We start from the raw sequence: 15916 nt of genomic DNA on the forward strand, positions 1-15916 counted from the left end.
AACAGGCTCCCCCCCCACGATTTTGCAGTGGAGGGGCCTGGTGGATGTGGCTATCCCTCTGTATCGTGCTTGTCCCAAAAAACATGATAAGGTATGGGCACGATGGTTGGCGAATTCCTCCACTAAGTTGCTCCTTTAACAGTTGCTTTGCCCCGGTCTCATGGTCTTATTACTCTGCACTCTACGGGTCACATGAGCTTCCTTGGGTAACTCACTGTGCTTGCTATGTCCCATTTGCCCGTTTCCCTCTCAATAATATTGGGTTTTGGACCGCGCTGTTCTTTTTCTCCTTATTTGTTACTGCCCCTGCGTGGGCAGCACGTTGTCGCTTGCTTTGTCACTTTAATCCTATTCATGGACTCTTCGCACCTGGGTTCTTTTTTATTTTTTGGTTTTGTTTTGTTGTTCTTGTTATATACTTCAATAAAAAGATAAAAAAAAAAAAAAAAAGATGCCTGCAGCATTTATCTAACTGCCTAGCTCTAGGCTTTGTTGCATACAGGCAACAGAACACAGGCAATATGGCAACATTGGTAGACATTGATTGGCCAAAGATGATAAAACCCAAAATCCAAGGGGAAGTTGTAAACGCAAATAAAACCTAAAGCATTTAATAGTTATTAGACCTCATACACACTGGACGTTTTCAAAATGTCAGTAGAGAGCTGTAACTGTAGCTTTCTTGCAGTAGCATTTTTCAGCGATTTTTTTAGCAAAACTATACTCCCACAAAGGCTTATGGCTCAAAAACATTGATAAACGCAGAATAGCCACGTTTTCAATGTTTTTTAGCTTTTATCAGAGCGTTTTTACAGCTGAAAAACGCCTCCTAAAACCCACTTGTTCTGGGGTTTTTTTACAGCCAGAAAACGCCCTGCCAAAAACTGCTGATAACAGCCTGTGTGTACATGGACACATAGGATAACATGCTGGGGAGTTTACTGGCTGCAGAAAACAAAAACGTCTGAAGCCAAAAACAGCAGCTGTAAAAATGTCCAGTGTGCATGAGGCCTTATGGTGCTTTTACACGATAAGGTAGAAGGGACCCCATGAAGAACAAAAAAAAAGCAAAAGATGCAAAAATATATAAAAGGAGGCAAAATTACCTAGAACAACAACAACGCAAACCCTCTCATAGGAAGAGATAAAGGTTCAATAAAAAAAAAAAAAAAACTCAGCAACAGGGAAGAGCCCAGGGCCCAATGGATTCACCATTCGCTACTATAGGAGGTTTATGGAAATATTAGTGCCAAAACTATGTAAATACATGAACGGGGTATAGGAGAAGGAAAGTAAATGAGAGCAGAATCATTACAGGCGTTTATAAAACGGTAATACCAAAAGGAGGAATTGATGCAACCCTCTGCGCCAGCTACAGACCAATAGTGTTACTAAACTCTAACATAAAACTTTATGCAAAAGTCCTAGTGACTAAATTAAAAGAGCTAATGCCTGAATGGATCCATGCAGGCCAGACATGTTTCATTCTGGGTAGAGAAGGGAAAGATAATGGGATAAGAATGGTACTCTTATTGCAAAAATCTAGAGGTTTTAAGGCCCCTGATCTGCTACGGTCAATAGATGCAGAAAAAGCATTGGACATGGTGGATGGGGGTTTAGGTTACAAACATTAGAAGATTTAGGGATCGGTCCTAGGTTGAGCCAATGGATCAGAGCGTTCTATAGGAATCCGTCAGCATTGGTAAAAGTAAACGGAAACCTCTCTCCTATATTTCAATGGGACAAGATAAGCGTGACCACTTTCCACCGTTTGCCCTGTCGCTGGAACCATGTAGACATAGTGGGAGTAAAGGTGGGACTTGAAGGGGAAAAAGAAGCAGCATATGCTGATGATGTCCTGTTTTAAATCACCAACCCGAGAATAACACTCCCAAATGTAATAAAAAAACTAAAAAAAATATGGGGTGCTTTCAAATTTGAAGATCAACCCAATAAAATCAGAAATCTTGAATATAAAGCTAAACAAAAGATAAGTAGTAGTGCTGCAAAAGGAAATTCCATTTACATGGGCAAATTTAGAATTAAAATACTTAGGGATAAATCTAACTCCATCTTTAAATAACCTATAACATGCCAACTATATTCCCATGTCAAATCCGATAAAAGCGGATATTATATATATACAGGCCTCGACAAATCCCGGGCGCCAGGTCGCATTTGCGACTAGAATTAGCGACCTGGCGCCTGGGGTGCCCTGCTTGAGCTGTCCTGTCCCTTTTGCGCCCCCCACCTCCTCTTCGAGTTCACGGACTTCCGCGCCGTCCAGAAATTTAGTCCCCGGCTTTTCGGCCTTCTTCTGTGAGATGAGAAGCTAGGGGAACTGGCGCCCTCTTGTGGTGGCCGGGAGTAATGCATGTTCTCAATGCCTTTTCTTCTCCTTCCAAAGAGGAGAAGAGAGGGAAAGTTTTTTAAGGCTTCATCTCTCTGTCCAGTTACCTTTGCTTAAAGGTAAGTGGACAGGGAGTGTGGTTATTATTATTAATTTATTTTTTAAATGTAAAAAAAATAATAATTTTTTCTTTTTTTTTTTAATTATTAAAAAAAAATAAAAAAATGTTTTCTTTTTTTTTTCTTCAATTCTTATTAAAAGAAATATATATATATATATATATATATATATATATATATATATATATATATAAATATATATATATATATATATATATCTTTTTTTTTTTTTTTCCTCATCGCCGTGCCACAGCCGAAGGCCCCTTTCACACGGGCTGTCTGATCAGGTCCGCCTGTCAGTTTTTCAGGCAGACCTGATCGGACCGTTCAGTCTCCTCTATGGAGCGGTAATCTGCCGCCATCTGACCCTGCCCGCCAAAAACAGACGGATGGTGGTTCTATTTTCTATCCATCCCGTGGATCCGATCAGATGGCATCGGATGGAAAGAGACAGACAGTCTGTTTCCATCCAATTGCGCAATATAGAAGAGTGGGGTTCTAGTCGTATTTATGTGTAAATTTAGTATCAGTTTTATTAAATAAAGCTTGGTTGTTAGTTTAAAAAAAAAAAAAAAACTGGCTCCTAACTTTTTTAGCTGGCTCCTAGATTTCAGGCAAATTTGTCAAGCCCTGTATATATATATATATATATATATATATATATATATATATATATATATATATATATATATATATATATACATACATATACATATACACACACACAGGGCTCGACAAACTCCGGGCGCCAGGTCGCATTGGCGACTAGAATTAGCGACCTGGCGTCTGGGGTGTAGTGCAGGAGGTGTCCTGTCCCTTTGCGGCCCCCCGCGAGTGCGCGGACTACCGCACCGTCCGATAATTGAGCCCGCGGCTTCTCAGCCTTCTTGAGTGAGACACTTCCAATGAGGAACTGGTGCCCTCTTGTGGTGGCTGGGAGTATGACAAGCAGTCACTAACAAGACCCCCTGCCTGTTTCCAATGCCCGCCCATCTCCTTTCCAAGAGGAGAAGAGACAGAAGTTGTTGCAGGCTTCATCTGGCACCCTTTGCTTAAAAGGCAAGTGGAAAGGGGAGTTGTTTTTTTTTTTTTTACATTATTTTTTAAAAAATGTATTCATTATTTTTCATCATCTCCCTGCCCTGCCATGCCACAGCCAAAGGCCCCTTTCACACAGGCTGTCTGATCAGGTCCCCCTGTCAGTTTTTTATGGCGGATCTGATCAGACCCTTAAGTCTCCTCTATGGAGTGGCAACCCGCCGCCATCCGATCCTGTTCGCTAAAAACAGACGGATGGTGGTTCTATTTTCCATCCATCCGGAGAATCGGATTGGATGGCATCGGATGGAAACGGTCAGACGGCCAGTTTCCATCCGATTGCCCCATAGAGGAGAACGGGCTCTGTCTGCATAGAGTGGACAAGAAAAAAGCTGGCTCCTAGATTCCAAGCAAATTTGTCAAGCCCTGATATATACATATTATATATATATATATATATATATATTAGTGCATCACTGTAGGTAAATAAAAAGGCCCTAGACAACCACACCTGACTGCCGTCTCACCATGCACTTTACCTGTTATACAAAGCCACTCTTACATTATAAATTATAAATATAAACTAGGTTATATGCTTAAAAAAAAAAAAAAAAACACACACACACTAGAAACAACACTAATATAAACAGTACATACCATGCTTCTTCTAATGTACTCAATTGATTTCTCCATATCCATCCCTGACCAGTCATTAAGTATGTAGCAAATGCAGGAGGCACAGTACACAAACCTCATGTCATTCTCACTGCCCTCAGGTACTGCACAGAAACTGTTGGGGGGAAAAAAAAAGTAAATTTTTATGTAGCAAGAGGACAAGGGTGTAAGCCATCGGAAGTGAAGAATGTTGCATGAAAAGTACACTAAACTAACCTTACATTCAGACTCTACATCTTAGGAATCTGAAAGCTATAAAACTGACAGTTTCGCTGCATGAGTATCTAGTATGTAAGCTGAACGTTAGAAATCTGCTGAAAAAATATATTCATGGCGAAAATATTACTGAAAATGTGTAATAATCTTTAATGTGTGTGGAGAATGAAGGATGAACACTATTCTCTCCCTTTTACAGCCTCATAGGCGTAAGATGTGCATGTCAGGTGATGAAAAGCTCCTATAGCTTAGTTTTAACGTATCACCTTTCTGACTGTACTGCTACAGCAGCTAGAGGTACATGGGATCGTCCAAAAATTAGATCCGGGGGAGCACATAGAATATGATATTCAAGTGTTAAAAGTCTTGCAGAACTGAAAATTTTGTAGCAAAGGGCAAATAAACCTTTTGAGAAAGGATGATCCACTGCTGCTCACATTACCAGGTGATTTCTACTGAGGAAAAGAATCACAGTTCAAATTACCCGATTCTCCCCTGCAGCAGAGACCAAATACCAGGCGGGGTAGGCTGGCTTCACACCTATGCACGGTGGTAACAAACGTCACTGCAGCTCATTTACCCCGTCAATCTACCACCCCAACCTCCCTGGATTGCAAGGGGCATATGTTCATTGGGTCCAAAAGGATCTGAACATGGTGTATTAGTTAACCTCCCCACTCCAGAACACCCCAGCACTCTCCTACTCTCAACACTCTAGTCTGTGGGCAATCTCTCTGCATCATCAGGAGGATGGAGTGCAACCTTAGTCGAAAGCACCTTAGAAAGACAGTAGTGCTGAACCGATCACACATATCAATGAATGAAGTATTCTAATTTCTGTACCCGTGGACATAATGAGCAGGTAAAAACTCGGGGATATTGCTGCGCTAAAATGTAAAGATAAAAACATACAAAGATAAAATATAATAAAAAGTCAACAGATTGAACGAAAGCAGCCGACACCTGATCTAGAATCAGAAATACCAGATCTGAAAGGCAATGAAAAATGGATATGGTGCAGCGCTAACAATATTAGATGCACAGTCCATACATATGTTCAAATGGATAAAATAGATAAGATATAGTAAACAAAGTTCATCACAGAGAGTGCTCCAAAAAGAAGGGAAACTGTCCACCACTTCAAACTTGGAAAAAGCCCCGAGTGCAGGAACCGCCACCAAGGTAATGAATGGCCCCTTACCAATAAGCAATGACCCCCATTACAAGGATCAATGTCAGCCTGTGTAGTCTAACCGGTGCCCAGATCGACATGTACCGATTCTTAGTGTCTCCCTCAGCAGCTCCAACCGGAACAGATGCACATGAGAAAGAGAGGGACAACTCCAATAGTGAAGTACGTTCACAGGTTTTATTGAATAATTGAATAATTGAAATAACAGCATGTCTCGGAGCTATACTCTCGGAAGTTTGTTTCTAACCGAAGAAATGGCCACCATGTCTCCTTGCTGGTCTCAGCGCGACGTGCCGCAGGTTCCTCCTCCGACCGGTTTCGTCAACACGTGACGTCGTCAGGGGGTGTGGCCTACGGCAAAGCGTCTTTTCTTATACGCTGGGTGAGACAGGACGGAACACACTGCGTCCAATCCGGAACCATCAGGGAAAGGTCGCCCCATACCATCAACAGGAAGGAGATTGACCAGAGGCCCGGAAACCGGATGTATACCATTTGCATACCAATACCCGGAGCCAAACCCAGAATCGGACCCCGCAAACGGAAATGGACCAGTCAAATATTAATAAAGATCACAAAAAATGTGTATGCTTTATAATTCAAAAGGGCAAAACCTCTGTTTAATATTTGATCTCAAAGGGGAAACCTCATTTATAAAAAGCTTCCAATAGGGGAAACAAATGAGTTACCAAGGAAACAATGCTCTAATCAGTCGTAAGAGACCTTACTCGAAAACACCGCCATCTAGCGGTCAGAAACGAAAATTCCTGAGAGTGCTCCGTTATATAGCATACATTGACATGAAAAAGAAAAACTTTTGAACATAACCTAAAATGTAAACAAAATATGACAATATACATCAAAACATAACAGTGTTTTAGCATCCTAAAAATAAGATAAAAGCAAATATAGCTTTCCCCAAATATAAAAACACAGATAAAAATAGTAACCGGCTGATAACCAAAATATCCAACAATGTAAAATATACTGACATCAAGTTTATCAGGCATTGTTGATAAAGGAATTGATATCCCAATCAATGTTTAACCCGTGAGGGGCATAGGTTTTCAACCGATAAATCCAGCTCGTCTCTAGTTGAGACGCCTCTGGTACGGTTACTACCCCTCCAACTACCCGAAAACTTGTCAATGCCTAAAAAGACAGTACCTTTGGGGTCATTCCCATGGCATTCATCATAATGCCTCGAGACACTATGTTTCGGGAATGCCTTCAGTATATTCGCCACATGTTCCTGTAAACGCACGTGTAACTTCCGTATCGTCCGGCCCACATACTCGCAGCCACAAGGGCAACGTAGCAGGTAGACGACGTGACGTGTGGAACATGTGATGAACGGCTTAATCTTAATATTTCGTTGTGTAGCATTAGAGAAGAATGTCTCAACCCTCCTTGACCTGCAAGCATTAACCTTGCAGATGGCACAACCTCTGCATGGGTAGAAACCACCCCCTCTTGAAAAAAAGAGATGGTCTTAGGTGGATCTACAATGTTGGGGGCCACTTGAAGCCTCAACGGGGGCACACCCCTAAAAATAACCTTAGAGGCTTCTGGTAATGCAGGTCCCAGGAGGCTGTCATTCTTTAAAATGTGCCAATGCTTCCTGATCAGTTTTTTTACAGAAAAATGCTGAACAGAGTATGATGAAAAAAAAGGCAAACTGAAAATCATCATTACTCTCACGCACTCGTGGTACCAACAGATCAGCCCTATTGTGGGAATCAGCCCGCATGAGGGCTGTTTCAAGATCCTCTTCCCTATACCCCTTCTCCAAAAATTTGGACTTCAAGGAGCTAGCCTCCCGCAGGAAGTCGGCTCTGTTAGAGCAATTCCTCTTCAATCTGAGGAACTGACTGACAGGAACGGACCTAAGCCACGACACGTGGTGGCAACTAGATGTGTCAATAAATCCGTTCCTGTCAGTCTCCTTGAAGAAAGTAGAGGTCTCCAGGGAACTGCCAACCACTTTGATCTTAAGATCTAAAAAGTGAATTTCAGATCTACTACTTTCATGCGCCAACCTGATGCCCCTGTCATTATCATTCAGTATGAACATGAATGATTTGAGAGATTCAGAGTCACCATCCCACAGGAGGAGGATGTCATTGATGTACCTCCGCCAGAGAACTATCTCCGGTCTCGGAACGTCACCGATGACATCCTCCTCCCATTTGGCCATGAACAGATTGGCCATACTTGGCGCAAATTTCGCGCCCATGGCCACCCCCTTATTCTGCCTGTAGTAAGTGCCATTGAACCAAAAGAAATTATGGGCCATAGCGTAATCCAACAGGGATAAGATAAACTGACTCTGAAGACCTAACAAGGTGCTGTGACCCAAAAAATACTCGACAGCCTCCCTTCCATGCTGGTGCGATATAACCGTGTAAAGGGATGAAACATCAGCAGTGGCCAAGATATAGGTGTCCTTCCACTCTATGTCTTTAAGAATATTAATGACTTGCATAGAGTCCCTCAAAAATGAAGGAGTCTTGGTCACAAGGGGCTGAAGAAAGAAGTCGATGTACTTACCCACCCGGGAGGTGACCGAATCAATGCCACTAATGATTGGCCTCCCGGGTGGGTTCACCGCGTCTTTTTGCACCTTGGGCAAATAATACATTATAGGCACCCTTGGGGCGGATGGTACCAAAAAAGATTTTTCCTTCTTGGTAAGAAGTTTACGTTGAAATCCATCCTCCACCAAATCGACAAGTTCTTTCTTATAAGAGGTCGTAGGGTTACCCCTCAGGGGAATATATGTGTATATATGGAATATACGCTCATATGGAATATACGCTCACCCAGCGTATAAGAAAAGACGCTTTGCCGTAGGCCACACCCCCTGACGACGTCACGTGTTGACGAAACCGGTCGGAGGAGGAACCTGCGGCACGTCGCGCTGAGACCAGCAAGGAGACTCGGCGGCCATTTCTTCGGTTAGAAACAAAGTTCCGAGAGTATAGCTCCAAGACATGCTGTTATTTCTTCATGTACACGTGAGTTGCCACTCTGCTTTTTCAATAAAACCTGTGAACGTACTTCACTATTGGAGTTGTCCCTCTGTTTCTCATGTGCATCTGTTCCAGTTGGAGCTGCTGAGGGAGACACTAAGAATCGGTACATGTCGATCTGGGCACCGGTTAGACTACACAGGCTGACATTGATCCTTGTAATGGGGGTCATTGCTTATTGGTAAGGGGCCATTCATTACCTTGGTGGCAGTTCCTGCACTCTGGGCTTTTTCCAAGTTTGAAGTGGTGGACAGTTTCCCTTCTTTTTGGAGCACTCTCTGTGATGAACTTTGTTTACTATATCTTATCTATTTTATCCATTTGAACATATGTATGGACTGTGGATCTAATATTGTTAGCGCTGCACCATATCCATTTTTCATAATGAGCAGGTAACTCTTGCAATGCAGGAGGTCCTAATGCAAACAAGCATTTTCTAAAATTGGGTCAATAGATCAGGGACCTTAAAAATAGCTTTAGGCTAACACGTGACTCTAGGTCCATTTTAACGGAGTTCAATGAAGGCCAAAAAATAAAAATAGCATACCTTCCATCTGGAAGCTGAAGGGCCCGCAGACCTGCAAGGCATGCTTCTTTATTCACCAGGCTCAAGTCATCTCCTAGTATCAGCAAGCTACATAGAGCTGTGTAGGTCATTGCTATGTGTCCGCTGTCATAAGGATGATAGATTCCATGGCCCTGAGAAAAGAAATACAAAATAGTAAACAGTAAGGCCCTGTGCACAAAAAAGTGTCCATCTTCTGAGCATTCTGGCATTTAGTGCATCCAGGAGAGACAGGTGCACCATCTAGCCCAGCTGCCCGGAGCCTGTCAAAGTCTATGGCAGCGTGTATCAGGGCCTGGACTTGAACCTGGGACATCTCCTGAGTATGCTAACGACTCTTCTAGATGAGCTACCTGAGATGCTGGACAGCACCCTGTCTGATCCATTGGACCACCCCGCCTTGTGCCTTGACTTCTGCTGAACCTTGAAATCTTTGCTCCTCCCTTGAACTTCCTTTTTAAGGCTTCTTTCACACAAAGTCACACTCCATGTTTCCCTATAAGTACCATCCATATCTGTGTGACACAGAGACTTTAAAGTAGTTCCTGCACTACTTTGGTCCAACTTTCATGTGACTTGAGGTCCATAGACCTGGGACCTCTGCTGTGTATTTCCCCACTGACAGCTGAATGTAAGAAAAAGAATGTGCGGGTCCGATATGAAATTTAAGGTGAAACCCCACGCAGGAAAGCAAACAAAAAAAAAAAAAAAGGTGTGGGGTCCTCCACCACTTCCATACCAGACCCTTATCGAGCATACAGCCAGGTCAGGAAAGGTCAGTGAGCCCCCCCCCCCCCCCATGTTGATGGAGACAAGGGTAGGGGTTGTAGGCAAGAGGCCATTGTCCCCATCAACATGGGGGCATGGTGCTTTAGGGTGGGGGCGCTGGCTCGTCCCCCTCCCTTTCCTAACCTACCGAACTGCCTGCTCGGATAAGGGTCTGGTATGAATGTTAGGGGGGTGTCCCACACGTTTTTTTTTCCTTTTTTTTTTTAACTGCTGGCATTCTTTTTTTACATTTAGCTATGAGTGGGGAAACTCAATGACAGCTGAGGAGTCATCCGTTGTTAAGGACATGGTGGCCGGCTTCCTGGCCCGCTCCTTAACAACCAGAATTAGAATTGGTTGATTAATTTTCAACCAATTCAATTTCTGAGCTTCTGAAAATTAGGAATTCGTTAGCATTCGTTTCATTTTTGCACAAGTCGCACTCATCCAAAGTTGCACCAAGTCACATGATAAAGTCAGGGTAAATGGAGCCTTAGGCCATGTTTCTGCACTTCCTGTTTGTGAGAATATTGTGCTCTCTCCAGCCAGCATCTCGCTATAGTCTTCCTGCTGCTGTCTATATTGTGCTACCACTCGTTATCAACCCTTGGCTTGTTCCTAGACTATGTTTCTGCTGGTTCCCAACCTGTAACTACTCGTTACTGACCTTTAGCTTGTTTTACAGACTAAGCTTCTGTTTGATCCTTATCTGATCCTAATGAACACGCATGCGATCCGATTCTGGCGCAGACCAAAAAAGGGTCATGTGCGTGATTGGTCCGAATGTGATACAAATTCAGGCATACAATCTGTATGGCTGAATTTGCAATGCACAGACATCACATATGTGATTTGCAGAGCAGTGCGCTGCAAATCAAATGCGATGTCTGACCGCATATGTGTTAACCTGGGACTAAAGCTAGCTATCTCTACCTACTCTGAAGTAACCAATAATTATATAAAAATGAACCAGAGATCTTGTAACTGATATAGGTGCTTATGAGCTATGTTGTCATTTTACAGGAGATGGACATTTCAGGGTTGCTACCACCACTCATCTACACTGATATTGTGTTCCAAGACTTCGGGAGTAATGTCATTTTTTTTTTTTTTTTTGCGTTAGACCATTTTTTGTTATGACTCCTAAACTTTCTGCTTTGCTTACATCAAACATACAAAATGTACAATGAAATATACCTTTGATGGGTTAAAAGGTAATCCCAAACAGGATGAGCCTCGAAATCCACATTGACTTAAATTGGATTCTGCAATGAAACAAGAATTGTTCATTTGTAATGTGTACAGGAAATAAAAACAAGTCAGGCTAGAAGCGAATCACCAAACTAAACATTATGGTAGGATTCCAGGCTAAATGTAACTAGTCCCTTATCTCTTAACACCCATCATGACTAACCTGTGCAAGGTAGATCGATATACTTACCCATTTTCAGGTTGCTCAGGTCTGGCTATATGTTCCGGCTCCGCTGTGTCAGTCAGCGGTGGCTGCTAAAGGGGAGAGGAGGGAGCGGCAACAACGGATGGACCATAGGAAAGCGGTCATGAGCCAAAAGGGGGACGTCACAGCTCCAGGCTTTACCAGCCATTTGAGTGCCCTCTCTTCTGCAGCCACTGCTGGCTGACACAGAGGATTCCATAAGGAGGCCAGAGTGGCCTGAAAATAGTTAAGTATATACATCTTTCTTACATAGGTTAGTCAGGATAGGTGTTTAGCTGGGTTTTTTTTTTCCATTCAACCCAGCAGGCTGTACAAAAAGAAAAGAAAAAAACAGATCGCCGTACTAACACAAACACCAGGATACACTGACACATATATTCTAATGAATATACAGACACTCCTATGCAATACATTCAGCAGATTCTCAAAAGAATTCTAAAAGAAAAAAAAAAAAAATAATTTTTACACATATATACATACATACACACACACACACACACACACACACACACACACACACACACACACACACACACATAGTATCTCACAAAAGTGAGTACACCGCTCACATTTTTGTAAATATTTTATTATATCTTTTCATGTGACAACACTGAAGAAATTACACTTTGCTACAATGTAAGGTAGTGAGTGTACAGCTTGTATAACAGTGTACATTTGCTGTTCCCTCAAAATAACTCACACAGCCATTACTATCTAAACTGCTGGCAACAAAAAGTGAGAACACCCCTAAGTGAGAATGTCCAAATTGAGCCCAATTAGCCATTTTCCCTCCCCGGTGTCATGTGACTTGTCAGTGCAGGGCTCGGGGATCAGCAAAACCCCCATGGTGAGCGCGGGGATCAGCAAAACCCCCATGGTGAGCGCGGGGATCAGCAAAACCCCCATGGTGAGCGCGGGGATCAGCAAAACCCCCATGGTGAGCGCGGGGATCAGCAAAATCCCCATGGTGAGCGCGGGGATCAGCAAAACCCCCATGGTGAGCGCGGGGGATCAGCAAAACCCCCATGGTGAGCGCGGGGATCAGCAAAACCCCCATGGTGAGCGCGGGGATCAGCAAAACCCCCATGGTGAGCGCGGGGATCAGCAAAACCCCCATGGTGAGCGCGGGGATCAGCAAAACCCCCATGGTGAGCGCGGGGATCAGCAAAACCCCCATGGTGAGCGCGGGGATCAGCAAAACCCCCATGGTGAGCGCGGGGATCAGCAAAACCCCCATGGTGAGCGCGGGGATCAGCAAAACCCCCATGGTGAGCGCGGGGATCAGCAAAGCCCCCATGGTGAGCGCGGGGATCAGCAAAGCCCCTTATTAGAGCTGCATGATTCTGGCTAAAATGAGAATCACAATTTTTTTTTGCTTATAATAAAGATCACGATTCTCGGCATAACAAGTTCATTAACCACTTGCCGACTGCCTAACGCCGATCTACATCGGCAGTCAGCCCCTCACAGGCAAAGTGACGTAGGGCTACGTCACTAGCTTGTGAGGGTCTAGGGAGCGAGCGCGCGCCCCCGGAGGCGCGCTCCCGCTCCCGCGTGGTCACGGACCCCCCCGCGCGTGTGACCAGCGGACCCGATGTCCGCCGGTCACTCAGCGATCGGCGGGGGAGAGGGAGAATGTCAGGCAGCTTGTGTAAACAAGCTGCCTGTCATTCTCCTCGCTGTAAAGACACTGATAAAATGGATCTAGTATGTAGATCCGTTGATCAGTGTCCTTACAGCTCAAGCCACAGCCAATCACAGTAGAAAGCACGCCCCTAGGGATACACACAGCCCCTCCCTCCCAAATAAAGTTAACCCTTTCACAACCAGTGTATTTTTACAGTAACAGTGCATATGTATAGCACTGATTACTGTAGAAATGTCACTGGTAACCCCAAAAGTGTCACAAATGTCAGTCAAGGGTCCGATCTGTCCGCCCCAATGTCGCAGTACCGCAAAAAAAAAAAAAAAAAAAAAAAAAAAAAAAAAAATCGCAGATCGCCGCCATTACGCGTTAAAAAAAAAAAACAACAAAAATGACAAAAATCTTTCCCTTTGTTAGTAAACGCGATAACTTTTGCGCAAACCAATCAAAATACGCTTTTTGCGATTTTTTTTACCAAACATATGTAGCATAAAACAAATTGGCCGAAAATTTTGATTTTTACTTTTTTTTTGGGGGGAATTTCATATAAAAAAATGTGAAAAATATTGTTATTTTTGCAAAATTGACGCTCTTTTTTTGTTTATTAACGTCAAATTCGTTTAGGTACAGCGTCGCACGACCGCGCAATTGTCCGTTAAAGTCACGCAGTGCCGAATCACAAAATACCCCCTGGTCAGGAAGGGGGTAAAATCTTCCGGGGCTTAAGTGGTTAAAGTGTATTTTTTCACAAAAAAAAAATGCGTTTGAAAGACTTCTGCGTAAATACAGTGTGACAAAAAAGATTGCAACGATCGCTATTTTATTCTTTAGGGTCTCTGCCAAAATATATATATATATATTTTGTTTGGGGGTCCCAGGTAATTTTCTAGCACAAAACATGGATTTTAAACTTGTAAGCAGCAATTTTCAGAAAAAGGCTAAGTCTTTAAGAGGTTAAACTGCCCTCCCTTACAGATGGAAGTTCATTCCTTTGATCTAAAGAACGAAAAGATACATTGTAAAGCATTTTGTTTATAGTTATCTAGCAGCCTTAATTTGCAGGGGGTCTTTTTTTTTTTACAGCTGTGAGATCGCGATTTTTTAACGATTTATCGTGCAGCTCTACTCCCAGTAAGTGTGGGATCACCCCCTATGACAGGGCTCAAAAAATAAGCTGGCTCCTAATTTTTTTAACTGGCTCCTAGATTTAAAGCAACATTTGTCAACTCCTGCATTAGTGTTACAAGGTCTCAGGTGTGAATGGGGAGCAGGTGTGTTAAATTTGGTATTATTGCTCTCACTCTCTCATACTGGTCACTGGAAGCTCAACATGGCACCTCATGGAAAAGAACTCTCTGAGGATCTGAAAAAAAAAAAAGAATTGTTGCTCTACATAAAGATTGCCTAGGCTATAAGAAGATTGCCAAGACCCTGAAACTGAGCTGCAGCATGGCGGCCAAGACCATACAGCGGTTTAACTGGACAGGTTCCACTCGGAACAGGCCTCACCATGGTCAACCAAAGAAGTTCAGTGCACGTGCTCAGCGTCAAATCCAGAGGTTGTCCTTGGGAAATAGACGTATAAGTGCTGCCCGCATTGCTGAAGAGGTTGAAGAAGGGGTGAGGACTCAGCCTGTCAGTGCTCAGACCATTCGCCGCACACTGCATCATATTGGTCTGCATGGCTATCGTCCCAGAAGGAAGCCTCTACAAGATGATGCACAAGAAAGCCCGCTGAAGACAAGCGGACTAAGGACATGGTTTACTAGAACCATGTCCTGTGGTCTGATGAGACCAAGATGAACTTGTTTGGTTAAGATGATGTAAAACATGTGTGGCAGCAACCAGGTAAGGAGTACAAAGACAAGTGTGTCTTGCCTACAGTTAAGCATGGTGGTGGGAGTGTCATGGTCTGGGGCTGCATGAGTGCTGCTGGCACTGGGGTGCTACAGTTCATTGAGGGAGCCATGAATGCCAACATGTACTGTGACATACTGAAGCAGAGCATGATCCCCTATCTTCGGAGACTGGGCCACAGGGCAGTATTCCAACTTGATAATGACCCCCAACACACCTCCATAACCACTGCTTGGCTAAAGAAGCTGAGGGTAAAGGTCTGGCCAAGCATGTTTGCAGACCTTAACCCTATTGAGCATCTGTGGGCCATTCTCAAACAGGAGGTGGAGGAAAACAAGGTCTCTAACGCCCACCAGCAGTGGAAGAGGACTCCAGTGACAACCTGTAAAGCTCTGGTGAACTCCATGCCCAAGAGAGTTAAGGCAGTGCTGGAAAAACAATAGTGGCCACACAAAATATTGACACTTTAAGCCAAATTTTGACATTTTCACTTAGGAGTGTATGCACTTTTGTTGCCAGCAGTTTAGACATTAATGGCTGCGAATTTAGGTTTTTTGAGGGGACAGCAAATTCACACTTATACAAGTTGTACACTCACTACTTTACATTGTAGCAAAGTGTCATTTCTTCAGTGTTGTCACACATGAAAAGATATAATAAAATATTAACAAAAATGTGAGGGGTGTACTCACTTTTGTGAGATACTGTAATATATATATATATATATATATATATATATATATATATATATATATATATATATATATATATATATATATATATATATATATATATATATATATATATATATATATATATTTTGTAGTAATTTTACATCCAAATAAGTAGCCTAAACCCCATTGGATCTCCCTTCCCCATCTTTTCTAGGTCAGTCGGTCTTCTCCCAGCAGTGGCTGGTCCCAATTAAAACCGAGAGAGGCATTGATAGGATAACATTAGAAACCCCTGTCTGCATCACTTAGGCTCCATTCACACCTGATCG

General features: G+C 43.1%; 1 protein-coding gene across 1 annotated transcript in view; it reads right to left on the reverse strand.

Moving 5' to 3' along the window:
• PGGT1B (protein geranylgeranyltransferase type I subunit beta) overlaps positions 1–15916 on the reverse strand; it is a 63546-nt gene that overhangs the window by 23352 nt on the left and 24278 nt on the right. Inside the window, exons 3-5 of the mRNA XM_082244209.1 lie at positions 11153–11220; positions 9170–9321; positions 4165–4297 (exon numbers count right to left, since the gene is read on the reverse strand). Of these exons, the coding sequence (XP_082100335.1) occupies positions 4165–4297; positions 9170–9321; positions 11153–11220 (353 nt within the window). The remainder of the gene's footprint in view (positions 1–4164; positions 4298–9169; positions 9322–11152; positions 11221–15916) is intronic.

Source organism: Pelophylax lessonae, assembly GCF_965119305.1.
Source record: "Pelophylax lessonae genome assembly, chromosome: 1".
Classification (NCBI taxonomy): domain Eukaryota; kingdom Metazoa; phylum Chordata; class Amphibia; order Anura; family Ranidae; genus Pelophylax; species Pelophylax lessonae.